The 23652-nt window shown below is 49.4% G+C and overlaps 2 protein-coding genes and 1 non-coding gene across 11 annotated transcripts in view; all 3 read left to right on the forward strand.

The window, feature by feature from the left end:
- The first annotated feature begins 508 nt into the window (after positions 1 to 508).
- TPD52L2 (TPD52 like 2) lies at positions 509 to 16656 on the forward strand. Of its 9 annotated transcripts, XM_050313678.1 has the most exons (10): positions 514 to 663; positions 1148 to 1287; positions 2428 to 2576; positions 3421 to 3480; positions 4925 to 4984; positions 9011 to 9112; positions 12962 to 12988; positions 13373 to 13414; positions 14628 to 14676; positions 14891 to 16656. In XM_050313678.1, exons 1-10 carry the CDS (start codon positions 645 to 647, stop codon positions 14984 to 14986), a joined length of 744 nt encoding a protein of 247 aa, XP_050169635.1. In that variant the 5' UTR covers positions 514 to 644; the 3' UTR covers positions 14987 to 16656. The 9 variants fall into 9 exon arrangements, with proteins under 9 accessions (XP_050169636.1, XP_050169634.1, XP_050169635.1 ...); XM_050313671.1 differs by lacking the exon at positions 4925 to 4984; XM_050313674.1 differs by lacking the exons at positions 4925 to 4984; positions 14891 to 16656 and adding an exon at positions 14759 to 14809.
- A 2486-nt stretch (positions 16657 to 19142) lies between these two features.
- TRNAE-CUC (transfer RNA glutamic acid (anticodon CUC)) lies at positions 19143 to 19214 on the forward strand. Its single transcript has one exon. It is a non-coding gene; the product is annotated as a tRNA-Glu (tRNA).
- Positions 19215 to 19559: 345 nt separating this feature from the next.
- The window catches only part of DNAJC5 (DnaJ heat shock protein family (Hsp40) member C5), a 30745-nt gene continuing 26652 nt past the window's right edge, over positions 19560 to 23652 (forward strand). Inside the window, exon 1 of the mRNA XM_050313613.1 lies at positions 19560 to 19629. The gene's annotated coding sequence lies outside the window, so the exon portion shown is untranslated. The remainder of the gene's footprint in view (positions 19630 to 23652) is intronic.

Genomic DNA, 23652 nt, shown 5'->3' on the forward strand with positions numbered 1-23652 from the left:
GTATCCCATCCCGGTGCTGCCCGGTATCCCGGCATCCCATGCCGGTGTCCCGGTATCCCATCCCGGTGCTGCCCGGTATCCCGGCATCCCATGCCGGTGTCCCGGTATCCCATCCCGGTGTCCCGGTGTCCCATGCCGGTGTCCCGGTATCCCATGCCGGTGTCCCGGTATCCCATCCTGGTGTCCCGGTGTCCCATGCCGGTGTCCCGGTACCCCATGCCGGTGTCCCGGTGTCCCATGCCGGTGTCCCGGTATCCCATCCCGGTGTCCCGGTATCCCATGCCGGTGCTGCCCCCTGCCCTCCGGCCGCGCTCACGGCACGGCCGGCCCCGCCTGGCCGCGCTGCCCCCCCCGTGACGTCACCGCCCGCCCGTGTCCGGTGTGGCGGGGGGGGACACACAGACACACACAGACAGACACATAGACACAGACAGACACACAGACACAGACAGACACACAGACACAGACAGACACACAGACACAGACACGCACCCCCCCACACACACACGCGTGTCACCGTCGCCGTGGCGACGCGGCGGGTGACGCGGCCGTGCCCGCGGCCCTCCCCGGAACGGGCGGGCGGCGCGCGCTGAGCGCGTCACCGGGGGCGGCGGCGGCGGCGGGGACGGGCCCGGGGCGCTGCCATGGAGAGCGCGAACCAGGGTACGGCCCGTGGGGGCGAGCGGAGCGGGGTGTGTGGGGGATGCCGAGCTCCGGGACACTGTGGCCTTGTGCCGGGGGTGGGAGTGTCCCGGGGGCGGGAGGTGCCGCTGCCGTGATGGGGCGGGGGGGCGCGGCCGCGGCGGTGGGAGCGGCCCCGGGGATGGGCAGCGGCCCCGGGGATGGGCAGCGGCCGGGGGGTCGCTCCCCCGGCACCGGGCTCGTTCCTCAACCCCCAGACTCGTTTCCCCCCTCCCCGGGGCTCATCCCCACCCCCGGGTGCCGGGCCCGCGGAATGCCCGCGGTGCCGCCGTGGATCCCGGGGGATGCCCGTGCAGGAAACTCCGCGGGAGGTCTCTCGGGTCTCTCTTCCTCTTTTTCCCCCCTCTCGGCCCCTTCCCCGCAGCCCTCCCGTCCCGCCGCCCCCCCTGCTTTGCATTTCGCGCCGACCGCTTATTCAGTGCCCTCTGCTCCTTGTCTGCGACAGATATCAACCTTAACTCTCCCAACAAAGGTCTGCTGGCCGATGCCATGACAGATGTTCCCGTGGATAACGCGGCCCGGAGCGCTGCGCCCGAGGGATTGACCCTGGCCGAGGAGGAGGAGCTGAGATCCGAGCTTGCCAAGGTGAGGTTTGTCCCACTTGTGTTCTGCTGGGAAGGAACAAACAGGAGCCGCAGGAGCGGCACTGGTTGTTTTGTTTGGTTTGGTTGGTTTTCTGTTTTTTTTTTCTTGGTTTTGTTGTTGTTGTTTTTTGGGGGTTTTAATTTTTGCAGCGTTACCTTCGGGTCTCTCAGCCAATTGTTAAAAGGCACAAAGCTGGCAGGTACTTCAAACGCCGTGGTGTGGTGTTTGCTTTTTCCCAGAACAGCCTAATTTAGGGCTTGAAGGAAACAGGGCTTGAAAAGCTCATGGCTTTTGATGCTGTGAGCTTGGTGGAGGCTTTTAGCTCCACTTGAAGCAGGAAAACACTTTAGGCAAATGCTATGCAAAAGAAACTCGTTTTTCCTTAGGAAACTGACACAATGGAGCACTTAATATGCCTTTTTCCTACCTCTTTCTCTCAGATATTTACTGCACTTTATAGTCACCAAAAATAGTTGCCAACATGCTTTCAAGGAGCTGGGATTTCGTCCTGTAATACCCCAAAGTCTAAGCACTTTTTTGAGTTTAAAGGTCGGTTTATAATTTCTATCTGAAACGTGGCTGAAGAGAATTGCAGCTCTTTCTTTCTTGTCCTTTTCCTTCATTTGAGACTCTCGTGGTGGTTCTTTGACTTGCATATTTTGGCAAGGGAGGACTTTGCTGCCCTGGGTGGTCACACAGAGCTTGGTGAGCTGCAGTTTAAGTAGAAATGAACCCTCTCTGCCTGTAAACAGCTCCAGAGTGCTTTGAAAGTGTTGTAAGAGAGATCTCTGCGGAAAAACTCTTTGCTTTGACGACATCAGAGGAAAAGAATCATAAGACAAGACCTTGATTCATAAGGTTTGGCAACTGAATTGTGTCTGCTGTTGAAATTACAACACAAGGAATGGGCTCTGTTAATCTCTGTGCCACTAAATCACCACTCCAGTGACTTGTATGGATGTTTTCCCAGTTGAAGTTTGATCTGTAAGCCTCCCATTCCAGTACAGTTCATGTTGATTTGAATTGCTCTGCGTGCACCTGACGTTCTTCCCCATTTTCAAAATTGGTGTTAACGAGTTGGTTTAATTTCCGGGATTTTACTAAACTGTGACTTAAGGCAAACCTCTGCCTCTCTCTAAGGTTGAAGAAGAAATTGGTACTCTCAGGCAAGTTCTGGCAGCTAAAGAGAGGCATTGTGGAGAGCTGAAGAGGAAGCTGGGTCTGACTCCCTTGGATGGGTTGAAACAAAACCTGTCCAAAAGCTGGCACGATGTCCAAGTCTCCAACGCGTAAGTGTTGCTTGTGATGCACACGTGTTTAAATAGCACTGTGTATGACACTTCCCAGCAGTGTATTTCAGAGCTCTTCCAAGTGGGTGGAAGCTTCTCCTCTGTTGGGAATATAGAGTAAAAGGCACTTAAAAAAAAAAAAATCATTGCTGTTTTATGTTGGAATTTTTGTATGTGTGATCTGCATAAATTGTCGCTGGATGCTCTTTCCCTTGGTGTTAGAGACCTGGATCATCACTTAAACAGTCTAGTTTGCCCATTTCTGCCCAGTCTTTGAGGCAGAGACAGCTGCTACCTTGTTCTGAGCTCAGGCTCAAAGGGAAGTGCAAGGAGTTTCACAGCTGTGCTGCACAGTGCTAGTTCAGAGCGTTTCCTGGGTCAGACAGCCTGAATTAAAAGCCTGCACTTCCTAGGAAACAATTCTGTGAGATTAGTGTGCATTGCCAGAGTCATCTCTGCCTAAAGAAGGTGTGAAGTGAGACTGACTGTCCCTGAACAGGTATTAAGGGTACGGTCACTGCTGTGCTTGACAGACCCAAAAGCAGAGTCCAAGAGGTAAGTCTGACCCTGCAGTGGGTGTCAGGGACTCTGGGTGCCCATAGGAGGCATCATTCAGGCTAAAAAGTCTCTTCTGTAATTTAGCTGGGATTTGGAGTTACTGACAGTGGTACTGCAGAGCAGATCATTGAGCTGTTCATCTCACTGTTTATTCTTTCCCTTTTCCTCACTTCCCTCCTCCATCCCTGCCCCATTTCTGTTATTCCTTTGTCACTGAAATCTGTGTCATTGTCTTCTAAAAAAAATGAATATTGAAGTTATATTCATTAACACTTTCTGTTTCTAGTTATGTGAAAACATCTGAGAAACTTGGAGAGTGGAATGACAAAGTGACACAGTCTGACTTGTGAGTGCCTCGGGCTCCTCAGCATCGCCTCCTCTCTGCCTTCCCTGATTTGTGCTGCTCCTTGTTCTCTCAGGCATCAGAGGGCTTGGTTGGGAGCTGGAGGCCTGGTGAAGCAGCATTGTTACTTCCAGCATGCCTGGCTTCCAGCTAGAAACATCCCTCAGTTGCAGGGGAGATGAGTAAATGTTACTGCCATCGGCTCTCTCATGGTCTTGCTGCTGCAGAAGAAAAATTCCAATCAGTTACCAGACCACATTTTATCTTAAAAAAAAAAGAGAGGGGACAAAAATTTAACCACAGTTTCCCTTCAGCTGGTAATTGGTAGGTCAGTGTGTTGTTATCAGATGTCTTTTTAGTGAACCTCTATGTTCACTGTGAAACTGTTTCTCTTCTCATCATCAGATGTGCTAGGAATCGGTTTGACTATTTCTGTGTGGCCACCTGGGAGGGAAGGGGCTGGAGGTGTTTCCCTGTAGCTGGAAACTGTGCAACTGCCAGTGTGTTCATGAGCTTCTGAATGTCCTGCATTGATGTGTGAACCTTTTCCTGATGTCAGCACTAGAAAGCCATGAATTGTAGTCTTTGCTGTATATCCGAGCAGGTGACAAGTGCAGACAAAGAGCATCTGGCTACTCCTGCCTCTGGAATATATTCTCTAATTATATTAGACCTCTGTTCCTGTTAGACATGAATCATTGATTCCTGCTGCATAGCTGAACCTAAGGGGGCCCTTTTAATGTTTCCTGCACTGAAGTTTCTCTCTCTGTCTTCTGTTGAAGGAGATGATGATTTAGCTAAGAGGAAAATGTGTATTGGGAGCATCCCATCATTAGGCAAAGTGGCACTGGTCTAGTTGGGGTGATGTGAACTGCCTGTGATATCTCACCTCCTCTGAGCTGTCTGAGCTGGGAGCAGCCACATTCTGTAGTGCTTGTGTGTGTTTTGTACCCCCAGTGTTAGTTCTCTAAGGTACTGTTGTGGGTAGAGACACATGATCTCTAAATATTAGAAAACAAAAGTTTAAAGTGTTTTTCCAGGTCATGCTGTATTGGTAAAATAGAGCTTTGTGTGTGGCAGTCAGATTTTTTTTGGCCCTGAGCTCAGCTCACTGCTCTGTGCTTTTAATACAGAGCTGCCACAGCATGCAGGAAGGGAGCAGAAGATGCAAAGTCTTTCAATTCCTGACACCTTCTGAACTGCAGGCTTTGTTTCTTTGTGCTCAGTGTTTGAACATGCTTATATAAAAGAAACTGGGGCTTAGGTGTCTCCCTGCCTCTCAAACAGCTCTTTTGCTTCTGGCTGTAACAGAGAGGCTGAGGCTGTTGTCAGAGAAGTAAAGCCCTTGATACTGCAAGTGGAAAGAGTCACTAATAATGGGGAAAGTGTCAAAAGAAGCATCTGCAGTGAATCTTGGTGCTGCCTCTAACCTCCATTGTGTTTGTAGATATCTTTCAGCCAGCAGCACACTGGAGGACTGGAATGAAAAATTAACTCAATCAGAAGCGTGAGTGTCTTAACCTTCAGCATTAACAAATGCCTTCCTGACAGTGCTGCCACTAACATGCTGTGCCCCTTCTCCCAGTCCTCTGCTTTCACTAGATCTGTTTAGACATTTGTCTTTCCCAGCTTTCACTTTTTTAACCCAATAAATGCCTCTTCTGGGAGAGGGAGCTTTTCTCCAAGCCAGCTTTCAAATGATTTCATTGCAGTCCGAGTGATACTTTACAAATTCCTGCCTGCCCCCAGGAACTGGCTGAAACCACTGGGTAGCTGAGACCTGTGTGCCACACTTTATACCTTCAGCTGAGAAGCTGTGGAATAACCAAACTGATCTCTTCTTGTGCTCTGCAGAAAACTGGAGCTTCTTTTTTTTTTTTTCTCTGCTGTGGTACCTGCTGAGGACAGATAGAGCTGTAGTGTCCAGGGCAGCTCTTCTGGCACGTTGGGGCCACAAATGCGCTCAACCAGCTTAAACCTCACAGCTGTTCTACTCCAGTTGTTGCCTGCAAAGCTCTTTTAGCCATGTTTTTATTAAATGCCTGAAATTAAATTCTCATCTGGACTAAATTTTGGAAGGATATTGTGGAAGTTGGCCTTTGTCCTTCTCGCTGTGCCTTTCCCACAGTATGTAGGGCAATCCCTTGCAGAGCTGCAGTGGGAGCAGGTAGGTCGTGTCGCTGTTTTCTGAGCTGATTTAAAGCATGGTAAGGCAGGTCTTAAGTGTGAGCCAGCTTTTCCTGCTCTCTGGAGAGGGTGTGAGATGCAGTCCTTGAAGCTGGCTGGTTTTCAGCAGTGTGTGTGAATAGACAGTTTTCTTCCCAAGATGGTTCAAAGAGGAGCAGAGATAAAAAGTAGGAGTAGCAGAAAAAACTTTCAAGTATGCAGCTCTACTTTCAACGTTCCCTGGGTGTCTTCTAGATTAAGAAACTGTAAACTGTCACTATTTCACTTGCTAAGTAGAATGACCTTGGTTTTTATGCTTGCTGGCAGTGTGGCTGACTCCAGGGGTGTTTAATCAGAGTTCCTCCCTGGGTGTGCCTGCTGGAATAGAAACCTTCTGGTTGTATCTGTTTCCTTGTACTTCATAAGCACCAGAAAAGCGGCGGAAACAGTGTTTTTGTGGAGCACTCAGGGCCTGAATAGCTGGGGCACGATGGCTTTCCTGCTTGCTTTGGCACTGGCCAGTGACAGTCGGTGCTGGCAAGGTAGAGGCTGGTTGAAATGGAGAGGTGAGGGGGATTGAAAGGTGAGATTCCAGCAGTGCCTCAGATGTCGATCAGAAGTTCTGCTTCTCAGTCTCCAGAGTTCAGCAAGTGCAAAGAGGCAAGTTCAAGAAGCCCAGGGATGAGGTTTTATTCATAAGTTTTGGGGGTTTATGCAAATGAATCCTCTTTCCTGTTTTCAGAGCTGCTCTGCATCATGACTAACAGGGCTCCTGACTGAACTGGGAATGGGCCTAACTCCCAACCTTACAGTGCTTTTCGTGTGCTGTGGAATTTCCTGGTAGTGGCAATTCCTGGCCACAGACTTGCCCTCTGCATAGACAGGGCAAAAACCATCCCAGCCTGTTCCTAGATCCCCTTTCACTGTAGCCAGGACATGAGATGACTTAGATGGTTTGTGTCTTTAGCCAGACAGCTCAAATGGTGATTGCTGTATAAAAGCAAGTGAGAGGAGGCTGCTGTTAATGGATAAAGGAGGATTTGTGGGGGCAGGTCTTGCTCTTCCCTGTCAGGGTTTATAGGAGAGGGGTGCAGTGCAATGTTGAAATACTGGGGGATGAATAGCACAGGGCAGAGATCGTTTCTGCAGCTTATACTGCAGCCAATTGCCTGTTAGTAAAGCAGGGTATTAACCAGAGCTTAAATTTATTACTCCCAGATTTGGATTATTCCATTGTGCTTTGTGCTGGTGCTAAGGGAAGAAAGTGAGTGCTTGTGAATTTAAACCCGGTGGAAAACCTGGCCACGGTGCTTGCAGGAGAAGAGTTGCAACTTCTAGTTCAGGGCTGGGCGTAGTTAAGTTGCATTAAAGTATATTAAGTTGCATCTTGTATAAGCTGATCCCTGGCTGTCACAGATGCAGCTCCACATGTGTGGCTGGTGGCAGTTCTGGGTTAGAGCTGCTCATCCCCCCTGTGCCTCCCTGGCTCTGCCTCCTTGCCTGGCAGCGGAGAGGTGTGCACGTGTGTGTGGGAGCTGTGGATGCAGGACTAGGCTGGCCATCTGATCCAGCTGCTGCTTTTTTGTTCTTCCAAGTTTATATTTAATCCAGGCAGTTTCCTTGATCTAGATTGCTGTGCCAGCACAAACAGTTGGGCTGGAGGAAGGAGCACACTGGGGCAGGAGCAGCAGCCCCCGGAGTGCTCCATCCTCGGTTATATTAGAAATTTTGCTGTCAGGTGTGGAAAATACAGTTGCAAGGCCTCTGGTCTTTATCTGCTGAAGCTGGACATAATACCTGGAAGTTTGCAGCGTGTGCATGGTGTGATGGTGCCCCTTGGGGCTGTGAACCCTTCCCCAGTGCTGAGCTCTGAGTGCCAAACAGACCTGGAGTCAGCACTGCATACTTGGGTGAGCACGAGGTCTTCCACATTTGTTAGGCAGCTGTAAATCAAATCCCATGACAGGGCTCAGCCAGGGAGGAGCCTGGCTGCTGAAGGCAGGGATTGAGATCCTCCTCAGGCACGGTGATTGCAGTGGGAAGGCGTGTATAAGAACAAGCAGCACTGATGCTGATCAATTCGCTCCTAAATTGTCCTGAGGCACAGAACATTGTGCTGTGGAGAGGCAGGGTTGAGGCCACACTCAGGTTCTTCTGGATTCACTGAATTCAAGAGGAATTTGTCTGAAAAATAAGTAGGTTATAGGAATTGTCTTTCAGGAGCAGGAAGAAGGAAGGAAAAGCTGATGCAGTTTTGCCCTGCTCTGCATAAGTCTCGTTTGCATTCATTATTCATAAATACTTGGCTGTGGTTCTTAAAAAAACCCAACAAACCATCATGTTGCAGTTGGAATTGCTCAAATCCAGTTCAGGTACTGTGGTGCTGTCCATGCACTTCTGTCTGGAGAGAAGGAGCTGTGAGTAAGTCAGCTGTCACCATGGTGTGTGTAGCCAGGGGAGCTCAGGCATGAGAGAACTTTAGGCTGTTTATAATGCCCTTCTCCTAAATGCCCTCATCAGGCAAAAAAAATAATCTCAAGCTGAAATATTTGGAATAAGAAAAGGTTGAACTTGTTTTCCAGCCTGAGTATTTTCTTTGTAGTTTCAAGAGTGACATAAATCTAGATGTTAATCACCAACTGGGGAATAGTTTAGAGAGAAATCAGTTGATGAAAGTGGCTCAAAGAATCTTTGTTCCAGAGATTAGTCTCATCTGAGGGAAACAAAGGTTCTCAAGTGTCTGTCTTCTCCATCTCAGGTATAAGCTCAAATAATCAGCTGACAAATACAAGCTGTCAGACTTCTTACCTACTGTGGTTAATGGTAACTGATAGGAAACTTCTCTACCAATTTATTTCTAAGCTGCAGTCGTAGAGATAATGCTGATTCCTGCGTTTCTTTTCCATGTGATGATGCTGGTCTTGCCTCTTGCCGCTTCCCCCAAAACTTAACATGACAACAAATGCTGTAACTTCCTCAAGGCTGCAAGGATAATATGGAATAGGTTCCTAGACTTATTTTCTCAAGGAGCCCAAAAGATATTGGGCTGCAGTGCTGTGGTGTTAGAGCTTCCACATGGAAAGTTGGTTTTGCTTTGCTTTTTTTTGGCGACTGTTTGTGTCGGATTCAAGAACGTATGGTCAAAATGGGAAAGCGAGCGTATGGGAAAGTTAATCCTACACTTCCTGCTTTTTTAAAAACTTCAGATGTTTGAATTTATGCAAGTCTGGAAGTGGCTCTTTCAGTGAAGTCAGTGCAGCTCACTAATCTTGCTTCTTTGCTTTAATACGGGGTCCTTATCCAAAACTGGGGGGACACTTTCAGATCCAACCCAGTGGTTCAATTTATGATGTTTTTTTCTACTTAGTTACAAGAAGACCCAGGAAACCCTTTCCCAGGCGGGACAGAAGACTTCAGCAGCCCTTTCCAATGTAGGTTCTGTTATCAGCAGGAAGCTTGGTGACATGAGGTAAGATTTCGGGTTTGCACTCCAGAGCTTTGATCTTGGTTTCAAACAGGAATGAGACTTTAGACAATGACCAGGCTTATTTTCATTTTTCTGCTTAGTTGGCAGCACACTGCTGTTGATGTGCTACTCCCTTGTGTGTGGCCCTGTGCACTGTAGTTGAGAACAGATTAAACACTTATTGAAGAGTTATGGGTGGTATAAAGCCTGTTCTAAGGCATTTAAGTTTGATTTCGTTTAGGAGAACTGACTGAACATTTTTAGAAGCCTTCCCCCTTTTACTATCAGATGGTTTCTCTGCATATTTTATGTCATGTACAAAACTAGTCTTAAAGTTTCCCTTTTCTATTCCTTTCTGAATTATAGAGGTGTGTTTTCTCAGTGTTATTTTTTCAGATTAGTGAGGGGTCTGTCATGATTTAAATCAGGGCAAAGTCTGGATGCTGCATTCCATGTGGTTTCCAGCCCTGTGTGTTGACATTCTGTGGAAAAGGGCAGCATGTCTTCCAGGCACAGTTATATCATGTTGGTTGGAAAATACCACTTGATTCAGAAGATTATGACAACATAAAAAACTTTATGCTGTGGGTGGTGGTTATCTCGGTTCATCTTAAGCGGATGACCACTGAAGCAACCACAGATTTAAACCTCTCCAAATTGGGAAGAGAGGCTGGTTCCCCTGGCTGAGGTTCTTGCTCCGTGAGATTCTCAGCCGTGCCAAGTTCAAAGTTCAACTTGGTGATTTACCTGCTCTTCAGAACTTTAAACTAGAGATTGCTTCCCCACTAATGGCAGCATCCAGATTTCCCATTAAAAATCCCTTGACTGTGCTTTCTTGGGTTTGAGAGTTAATTCTGAATATACAGCCTGTCAGGATTAATCAGGAAAGATTCTTAGAGCTTGTATTTAAGGTGCTATATCAGACCTTGGATTGAATGGGTAGCTGTCATTCTTTGTAGGGAATTTCCTATTCCACTGTGGCTGGGAGTATCTGAGTGGTAAGAACTTGTTGGCCTCTGATCACATAGTACTGATTTATTCTGGTTCTGTCCTCAATGACTTGGTTACTGTGTTCCTGGAGGGTATTTTTTGGTGTTTTCAGTAGCTCACAACTAAATTTGGCAGAGGAACTAGCTGGCTCTCTACCCTTTCCAGCATTCAAGTTGTAACTTTTCTTTCCTGGAAACTCCCTAGTCTGGTGGAAGAAGAGATTTTCATGCAATCACGGCAGATTGCAGATACTGGCACAAGATGTGGTGGGAACACACTCTGCCAAACTGATAAGTAAATTTGGTGCTTGGCTTCTGCAGTCTGGCCAGGCTGTTGCAGCAAAGGGATGGGAACGGTGCTTTTTTCGGGACCAAACGGGGAACTCCTCAACCAGTGTTGCCACCAGCAGGAGCTGTTTTGACAGGCTTGGTCCTGCCTGTTTCCTTTTAGTTGGGAGAATGCAGGTCATGCAGCTGCAGAGATGTTTGTGCCATCCCAGGAGCAGATGATGGAGGGAGGGAGGGGACTCCGGGGTGCTCTCCTGGTGACAGAGCTGGCCTGGCACAGTCACTGTGAAAACTGTGGCCCTGTAATCAGCTGGCCTAGGAACGAGCCAGGCCTTTGCAGCAATGGTTTTGCACAGCATCAGTCACCAAATTAAACATCTGCATTCCTTTTTATAGCTAATACCTTGGGTGAGGTGTTATGAAATAGAGGCAGCTTCTGTCTTGGGAATCCCTGCCAAAGTTATTTCAGCAGGATTTGTATTTGCGGCCCTGTGGGGGAACACAGTAATGATTTTTTTTTAAAGACTTTCAGTTCTTCTCTGCATATATAAACAGACTTCTGTCTCCTGTGCTGCACCCAAGTCTTCCTATTTCTGATTCTGAACGAGGTTTAACTCTGAGCATAAGTTTTTGCAGGAACTGTCCCACTTTTCAGCCTTGCCAGGTGAAACTCTGGTGTTCTGATATGTGGTCAGAGCTGACTGGGAGTGAAGTCTGTTGTATTGCTGTGCTCACTGCTCTGAACGAGTGGGGTGATTTCTGTTCCCAGACAATCTCCGTTACAGGCCTTGTAGCCTACACTGCAACCTCCATTACTGTACTCTGGGTTTTTTCCCCCCTCTGCCACTACAAATTCACTTGTAAAGCAAGTTTATTTTCCAGCACTGGAAGTGTTGAGATAACAGAAGGGATTTCCTTGTTTAGTCAGCCTTCAGTGGTTGATAAATGCAAGGAAGGCGTGATGAATGGGACAGAGCCTCGGATACACCGAGGGCGTGGGCGTAATTCCATTAAAAATGCTCTTATATACAAGTGACGTGCCCCTGGGTTAAATCTTTAGGGTTGCTGTATTCTGGTCAAAATAATTTTAAATGTTCTGGGTGTGGATTGTAAAGAGATCCTGTGAAGTTTGTGTTGTAACCGTGTGCCTGCTGCATTAATGCTCTATTGGATTGAGGGGAGAAAATCTACCTTAGTGGGTGGGTTTTCTTCAAATCTTGGCCAGTTCAGCCTTTTCTGTTATCTCTACCTACAGTTAAAAAGTAAATTGGCTTTTAGACATTCTGTTCCTGCATTTTACTGATTCCAGTAAACTGCAAAAATTGGAGTGTTTTCTTTTTGTTGCTTTGTGGGTTTGTGTCCACCAGTGCACTTCACGTTGTCTGATGAACTTTGCTGCTGTATGTAATGCTACAAGCGAATCCATTATGAAATGTTAGCCTGATCCCACAAGTACCTGCAAATTCCTGAATCAATGCAAACTTGAAATCCTTGTGGAAGGAGGAAAAGGGTTACTGGGAGGTGCAGGCCAAGATACTGAACAAGCGAACCAGCGCTTGTGGTATTGCTTACAGAGCAGCTTGGTGCATGGATGTGTTATCTGTGTTGTTCTCCTTTAAGCAACAGCAAGTAGAAAGTTAATTTATTTCACATGCAAAGGCAGCATTTCAAGGAGTCTGCCCTGCCAAAGAACTGACTTTGATGCATAGGGAAATGAAACCACAAAGCCCAAACGTCTTCACTCTGGCTGTCAGGAAAAACCCTTGTACTCCTTGCCAAGTACTTCACATCCAGCTTGCCATGACTGCTTCCTGCAGAGACAAAAGTTATATTTAAGTGGAATAAAACACTGCTCTGGCAGGAGAAGCTCCTTTAGAGCATCCTGGTAATCCTGCTAATAGAGGTAGAAAACCCTGGTCTGTTGTTCTGAGATGCTACTGCATTGCTGAACCCCAGCCTAAAAATGGGCAACCAGGTTATGGGGTAAACATGATATACCTTTAATCTTATCTTTATTAGGCTGCAGTGCATTTGTTCTCTGAGCTGTAACTTTGCGATTTGCAGGCTTGGCAAGATAATGTTCAGGAATCCATTGCAGGCTGCCCTTAGACAAGTTCTCATCAGAAGTCCAAGCAGTGCTGTCTTTGTATGAGACACCATGGGGGGATTTAGGGGAAGGAGGTATCTCTACCAGTTTAGTTGGTACTTGGTAAAACCTTCAGTTTAGAAAAAAAAAATATACTTAAAACAACATGTGAAAGCAATGGATAGGAATAGGAAAAATGTTTTGTTTTGCTGTTGCACACCCACTCCTTCCCCTCCCCAGCACCCTGGCTCTAAGTTGCTGGAGGTGCTGTTATTGCTCTTTGAAAAACATCTTTGCTTGCCTTGAGTCAATGAAAAGCATTGGTTTTTTTGCTTGCTTCTGTGATTTATTTTGAGAGGTTTTTTCCTGAGTAGTTGGCTTTGCTGCCCCATGATTCTGTGACTGTGTCCCTGCCTTTAGTGTTTAGCTCTGCACAAGTTTCTGACTGTTGCTTTCCCTTTTCTCTCTGCTGCCCGTGGCCTCTCCCAGGGCTCACTCCATCTCGCATTCCCTTAGGTAAGATACTCTTCAAGGCTCTAAAAGAGCATTTGTTTCTGTGCCAGGCCCTTGCAGACCTTAAAGGGAAGCTGGTTATTTAAGCCTCGCCTACACTTTTGACACAGATTGAGAAATCTGCCCCAAACCAATGCCCGGGGATTCACTCTTGTATCGCAGTTGCAGTTAAATACTTGCTGTCCTGTATCTGGAAAACTATAAATTCTGGGCTGCAGCTGTTAAATAAGGGGAGAGAGGGCTGGCTCTTACCACTTGGGTTGTCCACAGCAGTCTGTGTGTGGACAGGAAGTGCTTCAGCCCCCGGGGTTACGCTACTTTTGCACGGTGTCACAGTGTGAAATTGTCATTAACTTTTCCCTCCTTATTCCAAATGCTTCCGAGCAGCAGTTACTCCATTCGCCACTCCATAAGTATGCCAGCCATGAGGTAACGTGGGGCTGGGGGGTGGTACAGCTGCCTCCACTGCTGCTGGGGTTTTTGTTCTGAGTTGTACAAGTGGTTCTCTTCTCGAGCATGGATGAACCACAGCCTGCAGTTTGACTGTTTTGGTGGGGGGCTTACCTGGTATCTCTTATGGTTAATTAGCACAAGTGTTGCGCCTGCACCAGAGCCTGATTGAAATTCGTGGCTTTCAGGGGTCCCTGAAGGGCAGGATTACAGTTCTCTCACGATGTACAACATGGCCATTGCTAATACCAAGATGAATCCTAACTAGAACCCTTTGCCTCCAGGCTTGGGAGCTCAGTGCCCTTCTCAGCCTGCCCTCGTGGTGCCTTAGGTGGTGATCTCCTTGCAGGGGAAACGACTGCCAGGGCTGGACAAGGCCCACAGAAACTCTCCTCTGTTCATTCTCATTCCAGATCAAGGGAGGTTATTTTGTGGCTGCAAATATAAAGCGATTCCTTGGAACAAAAATAACTTGAGATGAGACGAGTCATCTCCCAGCGCTCCTGCAGCCTGGCCCGGGGGAGCAGCGCTATGAGTAATTGCCTGGTCTGGAGGCTCAGTACAGAGCTCTCCCTGAAATCCTTCGCCAGAGAAGCGGCTTGTTGGCTTGTCAAACAACTGACCTGGTTTTCTTTGCTAGAAATATGAAATGCTCTGATTAATTTATTACACTGTGGTTTTCGTGAGCATTTCCTGATGTGAATGATCACTCCTGTACGAAATGAAACTGCTGATAGGTGCAGGCACGTGGCTCTTCCCCTTCCCGCCCACGGGATGTGATGTGGGAAGCTGAAGCCTTTGTTTTAAAGGCTTCTCAGCTTTCCCTTTCCATTATTTAAAACAAAATGTTTTTAGTTGCAAGCCTTGTAAAACTAGGAGCTGATTTCTTCTCTGCTTACCGTGCCTTGATTCCCCAGTGAGCTAGGACTTGTTTCCCTCAAGATTCTAGCTTGAGCAATTGAGCGGATTGCACGTGGTATAAATGTTTTCCTCCAGAGTTTGTATGTGGTGTTCTTGCCTGATGTGCCTGAGAGATTTGTGCCAAAGGCTGTGAGGAGCTGGAAGTGTTTTGGGTAGTGGTGTCGCTGCAGGGGAACATCCACAGAGCCCAGTCACGCCGTGCCATTTGACATGGTTGAGAACTAACTTGTCTTGATTTGTTGTTTTGATTTCTTTTTTTTCTTTCTTCAAGGAATTCTGCAACCTTCAAGTCCTTTGAAGATAGAGTTGGGACCATAAAGGTAAACAGTCTGCTTTGTCCTGTAAACACACAGTATGAAGCCTTGTGCAGAAACTTTAATTTCTGCAATGTTTTTCTTGTAGACTAGTATTCGGGCAAATGGCCTCTCAGATATGTGAAGTCTTGGCTACAGTAGGTGACCTCGACAAGGGGGAATTGACTTGGTATTCCCAGTGCTGCTTTCTTGTTATCCTCACCCTCTTCTCTCCTTGCAGAACAGAGTGGTGGGCAGCAGGGAAAACAGCACCGACGGCCTGCACTCCCCCTCGGGAGCTGGGGACAAGTCTCCACAAGACAACGCTCCTTTCTAGGCCTGGATGTGGCTTTGCACGGCTGTGCACAACTGGAAGAGCCCCCTCCCTCCCAAACCTTCACCACAGCAAACAACATGCCGATCCAAGAAGGGGCTGAGAGCCAGTCAGGAGAGATCCATCCTTCATTCATAGACACTGCTGCTGGATCCAAGTCAAATAAAGAGAATGCAGAGTTTTGTACACAAATAATATTTTACACTAAAGTTTGTAGATTAAATGTATCACTGCTGTCCTTTTGGGAGAGCATGTAAGCTGGAGTTTCCTTAAAGTAGCTCAGAAATGCCACTGCTATAGATAAGAACAGTTTTCCCTTGTCTGACATCGCTTGGAGCAGATCGTGGCCCTGAGAAGCACGAGGAGGGCAGTTACTGGAGAAGCCAAATGAATGCTAAAGCACCTTAGCTTTAGCTTCTGGCTCCATTCTCTGTGTGGGACATGCCATGCAGCTACTCTGGATGCTCCCAGGCTTCTCCCGTTACTGTTTTCTCTGGCTCTCATTGGAGCAGTCTGGTAAATGGGGTAAACAGTTGATTTTTTTTTTTTTTCTGGGCTCCCAAAAGGGAAACTTCACTTAGCAGCTGCCTCGTTGTTACACTAATGCTCTAGCTTTAACAAAACTAAGAATCTTTATTTTTAAATGCAATGAACTTTAAAGAAATAAAGCTTAAAAACAGACAAAAAAAAACAAACAAAAAAAAAGAGCTTTGGCATCATATTAGGGCAATGCTCCCTTGGACTCTGAAGCTGAATTGCAAGCCTTACATCACTTACGCTTTACTTGTTTATGATTTGTTTTCTGTAGAGAAGACTGCAAGGTTTCTAAAGCTGGTTGTTGAGCACTGGAGTTTTGCATCATGCAGTCGTAGCAGCATGCTTATAAAGCCAGTTCTTGTGTTTAAATTCAGTGGTGCACTCTGTTTCCCGAGTGTATGAAACTTGCTTCTCCCTTCTCAGCTTATGCCTTCGTTCTCGGAGGAGGAATTTCTGGAGGCTGGAATATGGATACCATTGGAGGGACTCTGCTCTCCGAGGGCTCCTCCAGCTGGTACATCTGGCTGTGATTGGATGGGTTTCTCAGTTGAAAAGCCCCAGCTCTAATTTTGGTTTACATAACTGGCAGAGAGTCACGGAGCTCACCCAGTCCCCAGGGGCTGGACGTTTTGCTCTTTTGATGTCCAACTTCATTGCTCAGGAGCTGATAAAATTCCAAGTTTTTTCTAGAGGCCTGATCTTATTCTAGTGCCTCCACATAGAAATACCTAGAGTGAGCAAATCTGTGCCTTAGAGGCGAAGTGGGACTTACTCAGGTCTTTAGACTTATGTACATATCTGGGTAGTTTTAGTGGTTTATCACCCGGGAGGGACTGAACTGTCTCTGACCCTTTAGAGAAGCAAGTTTTGACACTGATTTGATTAATCTCCATTTCCCCCACCCCTGCTCCCCTCCCTCTGCAGACCTGGGGATGAAATGTTAGTGGGCAGATGTACTAGGCCATAGGTGGAGTGTAGAGTGTCGTTCACTGGCGCTCCTCGTTTGACTGGAACTGGCCTCCCTGTGAGGAACGGAGCCAGTGAAACGAGGACTGCGGGAGCTTGGGTATGGAACTGTTTCTCTTTAAGATAAAGATTGAGGAAACTTGTCAATAAAGGATTCCTTTGGGAGAAAATGGGGTGAATGTTGTCGTCTTCTTTGGTCTAACAGCACCAAACTCCGCTCTTGGGCGCTTGTGATGAACTTGTCAGGTAAATACCAACTGCCTGCAGCAGCCCGAGGCAAGAAACAACTGAAATATTCCTTCCTATCCCTCTGGCTTGTTGTCTGTCAGTGCTCCGGATGCTTTCTCATAAAGGAATGCACTAAATAATATTTGCAGTCTGATGTTTCCTTTTCAGGATGCAGGACATGGTTCCCAAGCTGGTTCCCGAGCCGTGCCTGTATCCTGGGCTGGGGAGCTCCAAGCTCCATCACCTCTCTCCCTTTGCCACCGGTGCCACACGTGAACCTCGAGCTTCCCGAGCTGGGAGCGTGGGACTGCAGTCCCAGCACTAACCTTGGCAGTGGGAGCTGAGCCTGGAGAAGCTTCTAATGTGGAAGGAAAAGCTGCAGCTGTGGTGCTGGCACAGCTTCCCAGTGTGATACCTCAGGGAATCCATCACCTCCACGGAAGCTCTGGCAGTCAAACAGCACGGCACAGGGGGAGCAGTGGATGGATGGCTGGGAGAACTGGGAGCTGCTCTCTCTCTTAAGTTTAAAAGGGCAGTGGAGAGCAGGCAACTAGGTTTGAGAGAGGCCAGCAGAGATCCTTGGTGTGCTGTTTTCAGAGGAAGGATGCCTGGCTAGGCTTGAGGCACCTGCTTGGTGGTGAGGGCTTGGGTTTGGTTTTGTGGGGTGTTTGTTTGTTTTGAAGGTTGGGGATCTTTTTACTACCTGGCTTCAGCAGGCAAAACTACATCTCTGCAACTGGGGTGAGGAGCAGAGGGGTTGGTACAAGACCTGATCCTGGAGGAGAGGTGCTGCTGGGAGTGCCTGGCCTGCAGAGCTGGGGCTGTGAGAGCCGCAGGGGCTCAGGGATGTTTTCCACCTCCCCAGTCCCTTCCAGCAAGGAATCTCGGGTGTTTTGCAGGAAGGATAATCAAACCTTCCCTTCCTGGTTACAAGCCTGGCAGGGTTTCTGTCACTTCCTGGCTTCTAAGTGTGCTCCTGGCAGCTCTTGTGGGTGCAAACCCCTGTGTTCCTTCGTGGCTGGGAAGGAAAGGAGAGCTTGGGAAAAGTTCACTGCAGGGCACTGGAATTCCTAAGCCATGAAAAGGAAACCTCTATCACTGTAAATGGGAGGGTGAGCACCTGTGCCCAAAGATGGGACAACTTGGGTGGAGGAGTGTGAGGTGCAGGTGCATCATCCAGAGCGTCAAAGGTGGGGAGAAGCTGGACTGCTCCGTCCCACAAAGTGGGAACAAGCAGATAAACAGGAGAATCAAAAGGTAACCAATTGCAAAAAGCTGGAAGCCGCTTTTCCCTGCTGGCACTATGTCCCAACCCTCAGCCTAAACCACAACCAACATTTTTTAAGGAATTTGACATTTAGGCTTGTGAGAGGGGTTGCATGACCACTCCACCAGCGGGATCCTGTGCTCTGATCCTGTGCTCCAGTGTGATCCTGGAGCTGGGCTGGGGATGGAGCTGGATGGAGCAGGAGAGGGCATGGCTGTGTGATTCATGGCAATGACTGTTGGCAAATGGGATCCATCATCGTTCATTTCTTAAAAATGTGAGTCAGAAGCAGCAGACGGGAAAGGCCGTTTAGGGCTGCACCGAGAGGCCACAAATGCCAGCAGTGCCATGCTGGAGCTATGGGAGGGATAACTGGAATGAGTGTCCCTGCACTGGCACTGAGGTCACCTACTCCAGCATGCACTGGATGGGTGGAAGCCAGGCTTTTACCCAACACTGGGAAACAGCCACCTTCCCTGGGGAACCACCAGGAGCACCAGGAAACTTGAGCAACTGGGAAAAACAGGCTCACGAGCTTAAAAAAACCTGTTTTGCTCTAATTGTAAATGCTCGTTTGTTCATTAGAGGGCTCTGTGCTGAGCTCCTGGTGCCTGCACGGGCCGGTGGGGTGGCAGGATGGGACCCTCTGGAACAGGGGTTGAAGGTGCTACCCAAACCTCTTGTAGATGGGGGTCGATGAGCGGGCGGCAGGCTGAGCGTCTGTACAGCATCACAACGGCAGTGAACCCCCAGGCCTGCGGCACACGGGCGATGTGCTGGGGATGTCCCCTGTGCCACTGCAGCCCCCGACCCCACCGGAGCCCCTGTGCCTCTGCCCCCAGCCCCACAAATCCCCGTGCCACAGCCCCCTGACCCTGTACCGCCAGCACCGGCTCCCGTGGTGAGTCACAGCCCCCGGTCCCTGTGCCACAGCCCCCAGGCCTTTGTAGCGCAGCCCCTGCCCCCGGTCCCAGCACTGCAGCTCCCGGTGCCTGTACCACGGCTGCCGGTGCCTGTATCACGGCTCCCCGTCCTTGTACCACGGGTCCCGGTCCCTATGCCGCCGTGGCTCCCGGTTCCACCGCACTCCCGGTATCGCCGTCCCTGCCCGGGCGCGGTAGCGAAGTGTGAAGTGCAGCGAGGAACACAAACTCGTATCGCTCCCTGGTGGTCTAGTGGTTAGGATTCGGCGCTCTCACCGCCGCGGCCCGGGTTCGATTCCCGGTCAGGGAAGTCTCATTTTTTTCCCTTTCACCCCTCTTTTCCACAAATCCCCGCCCCCTTCCCAGTCCCATCCCACCGGGATCCCCCCGCGCGCGCTCCCGACTCCCCTATCCCTTTCCCCCCCTCATCGCTGGCGGGGCCGCGGCCTCGTGCCCGCAACCCGGCGGGGGCGCTGCGTGCCGGGCGGGGGGGAAGGCAGGGCGCATGCGCAGTGCGCCGGCACCGCCCCCTGCCGTGGCCGGGTCCCGGTCGGTGTCTGGCGGCGGCACCGGCGCTGAGGGCGGAGCGCGCGCGGCCGCCGCGACCGGGCCCCGCGCGAGGCCCCCGAGGAGCCGCCCCCGGCCCCCCCCTTCCCTCAGCCGCGGGGCCGCCCTCGCCCTCCCGCCCGCGGGCTGCGCGGCCCCCGCCCGCCCGCGGGCCGCAGGTGAGCGCGGCGGGGCCGGGCCGCGGGCGGAGGCCAAGATGGAGCTGGTGGTGGTGGTGGTGGTGGTGGAAGGGAGGAGGGAGGGGGAAGGACCGGGGGGGAGGGTGTGATGTGCCGCCGGTATCTCCCTGCCCGCCGGTATCTCCCTGCCCGCCGGTATCTCCCTGCCTGGGGGGGTTTATCGCCCGCCGAGCATCCCCGCCGCGGGAACCCCGCGCCCCGTTCCCCGGTGGCGGTGCGGGGCCTGCCCTCCGCAACACCCCCTCCCCTTTTCCCCCGGGCTCGGAGGAAAAACCCCAAACAAAAGGCCTTGGGAAGGTGAATTCCTAATGAAAGTCATCTGTGTGTGTGGGAGCAGTGATTCACCCCGGCTCGCTCCGGCAGCCGCGGTGATTTTCCCCCTTCCCTTTCCTTACATTGTTCTGCCTAATTTTTTGGAGAAATAATTTGTGGCCGCTCGGGTGATGAGGTGCTTAATGAATGACGTACCGGCGGCGGGGAAGCAAATCCAGCCTTTATGACGAGAAACTTGCGAGGGCAGCATAATTCGGTTTATTCGTGCGGTGTCTCCTGGCTCTCACACATTATTAAGAATTCCGGTCAGGTAATTCTGGAGGTGGGGAACGCGAGTGGACAGAACGGCAGAATTCCCTGATAGCGCCTCGCTCCTGCTTTTGTGCTGTATCAATACCTGGCTGTTACACACCAGTGACATCAAAGCCTTGAGTTTATTGCCGGAGTGGAGGCACCGATGGAGCCGGTGCTCCCTGGGGAGAAAGATGAAGGCCACCCTGTCTGACACCAGAGGAAAAGCCAAATCTTTTTGTCTTTTCTAGGTTTCGTTTTTGTGGGGGTATTAATTTTCGTGCACGGTGAGATGTTGCTGTCGAGCTGTCTGTGCTGCGGTAAAGCTTAATAAAAAAAAAAAAAAGAATAGCAAAGCCGTAAATTTGATACATCGTCTCAGAGCGGTGTGAAATAATCTAATTCTCCCTGCTGGTGTCTGCCTCGTGCCAGCTTATCGTCAGGAAAGGGAAATGATGTGTGTGTGTGTGTTTGGATGCCGTCTTAGTTTGCTGCTATCGAAGCAAAAAACTTGCAGGCCGCATTCAGCCGGTGGCTGAGCCGTGGTGGTTCGCTGGGTTTCTCTGGGTAAATTAAGCCCTCCAAAGTATGCAGAGCCGCAAGGATTTCCTTTGGAAATGCGTCAGGATCGGACCTATTCGAATTCTCGAATTGTAGCAGCCACCTTGAAGTGGGATTTATTCTTTTGACTGTGATGCTGGTGGAGGCTCTTTCAGGTTCTGGGGCATCTGTTTGGTTTGAGGCTGCTCAGGGTCAGTGTTTGCGTTTTCGTTTGCTTTTGATAGGAAAATTATGGAATCCTAATCTGACTAAGGGATCCTGGGAAATAGATGCCAGATTCATTTGCTTTAATGAATTAGCTCTAATAAATCAAGTGTGCTCTGCACTGGGAGGGAGGAGAGATGGGAAGCAGAAGCTGGAGTGGAAGAGAAATTGACTTTAATGTATGGAGTGTAGGATGAAAAGAAGTTTATTTTTATTAGGCAGCTTCCTGTGGTTTTCTTGCCATGCTCTAAGGGCTTTGGAGAAATTTGTCATGATGCTGGCAGTGCAGAATCTGCTTTGTGGAGAACCCTGGGTTGGGAGATTGGGATTTTCAGCCAAACAGCTTTTTATAAGCATAAGTAAGTACTTCTTTCCCTCCTTTACTTCATCTTAGGCACTGTCTGCAGTGTTTAAATGAAAGGGGAGATGCTGCAACGTGGTCATTTTCCTCCTAAATCCTGGATGTGTTGTGTTGATAAATTGCAGGCTGGAGGTTCAAAGCACTGGTGGAAGATTCCCCCACTTCGCAGGGTGTCCCTGTGCTATATTTAACCACCTTTTATCAGCGAGTGTCTGAAAAAAGTAACGTTTTGGAGTATGTTTCGTCTCCCAGAGTGGACCATAATCCATGTAGATTATTCCAGGAAGTATAAACACTCTCTCAGTCTTTCCTGAGTGTCCAGTGATCCGCCTCCCGCTCCGCTGTCGCGTGTCCCGGTTTTCAGTGGATTGCAGGCGGTTGGTGTGGTTTGTGGCTGGGGTGGCACCGTCGCTGACCTGGCTGCCCTGGGAAGGTTCCCAAGATGGTTGGAGCCTGCAGAGCTTGCTCTGCAGAGGATGATCAAAGCAGGGGCTGGAATACAGCTGTGGCACGGACAAGCTTTTCCCATCATTCTCGCCATGCCAGGGGAAGGCATCCATGGAATCAGCAGGGGCGTTTGGACTGTCGTGCTTTGGAAAACATGGAGCGGTCCCAAAACATGACTTAAGCACATTCATGCTGGAGTGAGTCCAGAGGAGGCCATGGAGATGCTCTGAGGGTTGGAGCCCCTCTGCTCTGGACACAGGCTGGGAGAGCTGGGAATGATCCCCTGGAGAAGAGAAGGCTGTGGGGAGACCTGAGAGCCCCTTGCAGTGCCTAAAGGGGCTCCAGGAGAGCTGGAGAGGGATTTTGGACAATGGCCTGGAGTGACAGAACAAGGGGAAATGAGTTCACACTGATAGAGGGCAGGGTTAGATGGGATATTGGGAAGAAATCCTTCCCTGTGAGGGTGGGGAGGCCCTGGCACAGGTTGTGCAGTGAAGCTGTGGCTGCCCCATCCCTGGAAGTGTCCCAGGCCAGGTTGGATGAGGCTTGGAGCAACCTGGTCTAGTGGAAAGTGTCCCTGCCTGGGGACACGAGATGAGCTTTAAGGTCCCTTGCAATCCAAACCTGACAGCACTGTCGGGTTCATGGAACTGGTCAGGTTCAGGAATGTTGATGCTGAGAGCCTTGGCCTCGCTCAGGCTGTGTGGTAGGTTGGTGGTTGTCAGCAGTGCTGCTGTTCATCGTTGCATTTCTTCTCTTGGTGAGCCTCAGGAAGGATTTTGGTCTGTGTTTAAGCAGTGTGACAGTGAATGTTAATGGAAGCCTAACTGGATTACTGCAGAAATCATGTTTTAGGTTAAATACAAAGTTGCTGATCTGGCTCTTTTTTTTTTTTTTTTTTTTTTTAAATTTATGAACTCAGTTGCCAGAATATCTTTTCTGGAAAAGTAGGCACAACTGAGGGTTGGAAGGGGCTTCAGGAAATCCTGCCTGTCCATTACATTTCTTGACTTACAATAACTGCTGTAACTGGCCTCTAGTATTTGCTATATTTACCTCTTTTGATCAGTTTGCCAGTTTTTTATCTTTTTTAAGTCTCCTCAATGTTAACAACCGGATCAAAAAATTTTTTCGGTATGGTTGGGACGGTGTTGGCAGAAATTTTCTGCAGAGCTCATACCTGGCCTGAGCACTCACAGCCCTCCCCAGAGTGTGCAGACTGGCATCTGGTGGCATCTTCACTTCTCTCCTCTCAAACCACAAACAGGAGGATTAATTTAGGATAGTTTTAATGGAGTAACTGATTTCCTTCACTGTTTGCTCTCGGGCTGTGCAAGTGCTCTTTGTTTGGCTTTGCATCTGCCTGGGAAGACATTTATTTTCCAGGAGCAGGAGTGTGGTTTGGCAGTCGCTGGGTCTCTGTGAGGTGACCCCCACGTTGGCAGCAGATGGCACAGAGCCCTGCAGTGAGCACATCCCTGCCTCAGGTGTGGCCACCTGGGCCATGGCACAGATGGGTCGTGGCAGAATCCAGAGGGGGGATTGAGGAACATCAGTAACCCCCAGGACCATAGCGAAGCTTTGCGCTGTTTCTTTTAACCTGAAAAGGTTGTTCTCCAGGTGCTCCAGTTGTTGAAGTCACTTGAATTGAGCAGTGTTGGTTCAGAAGTGTCCATGTAAATATTTTTTGCATCTCTAACTCTCCAGCTGCCTGCCCTGGCTGTCAAGGCTTGTCTGCGCGTCCAGGATGATTTAATGACTGATGGACATTTGCAAAAGAAAAGATTGGAGGATGAAAAGGAAATTGAGGAGTGACCTGAGTGCACCTGGCCAGTGTGTGCTGTCAGCAGGTGGCCAGTGCTTAT

This window comes from Myiozetetes cayanensis, unplaced genomic scaffold, assembly GCF_022539395.1.
Source record: "Myiozetetes cayanensis isolate MyiCay16 unplaced genomic scaffold, myiCay2020 scf19, whole genome shotgun sequence".
NCBI classification, from domain to species: domain Eukaryota; kingdom Metazoa; phylum Chordata; class Aves; order Passeriformes; family Tyrannidae; genus Myiozetetes; species Myiozetetes cayanensis.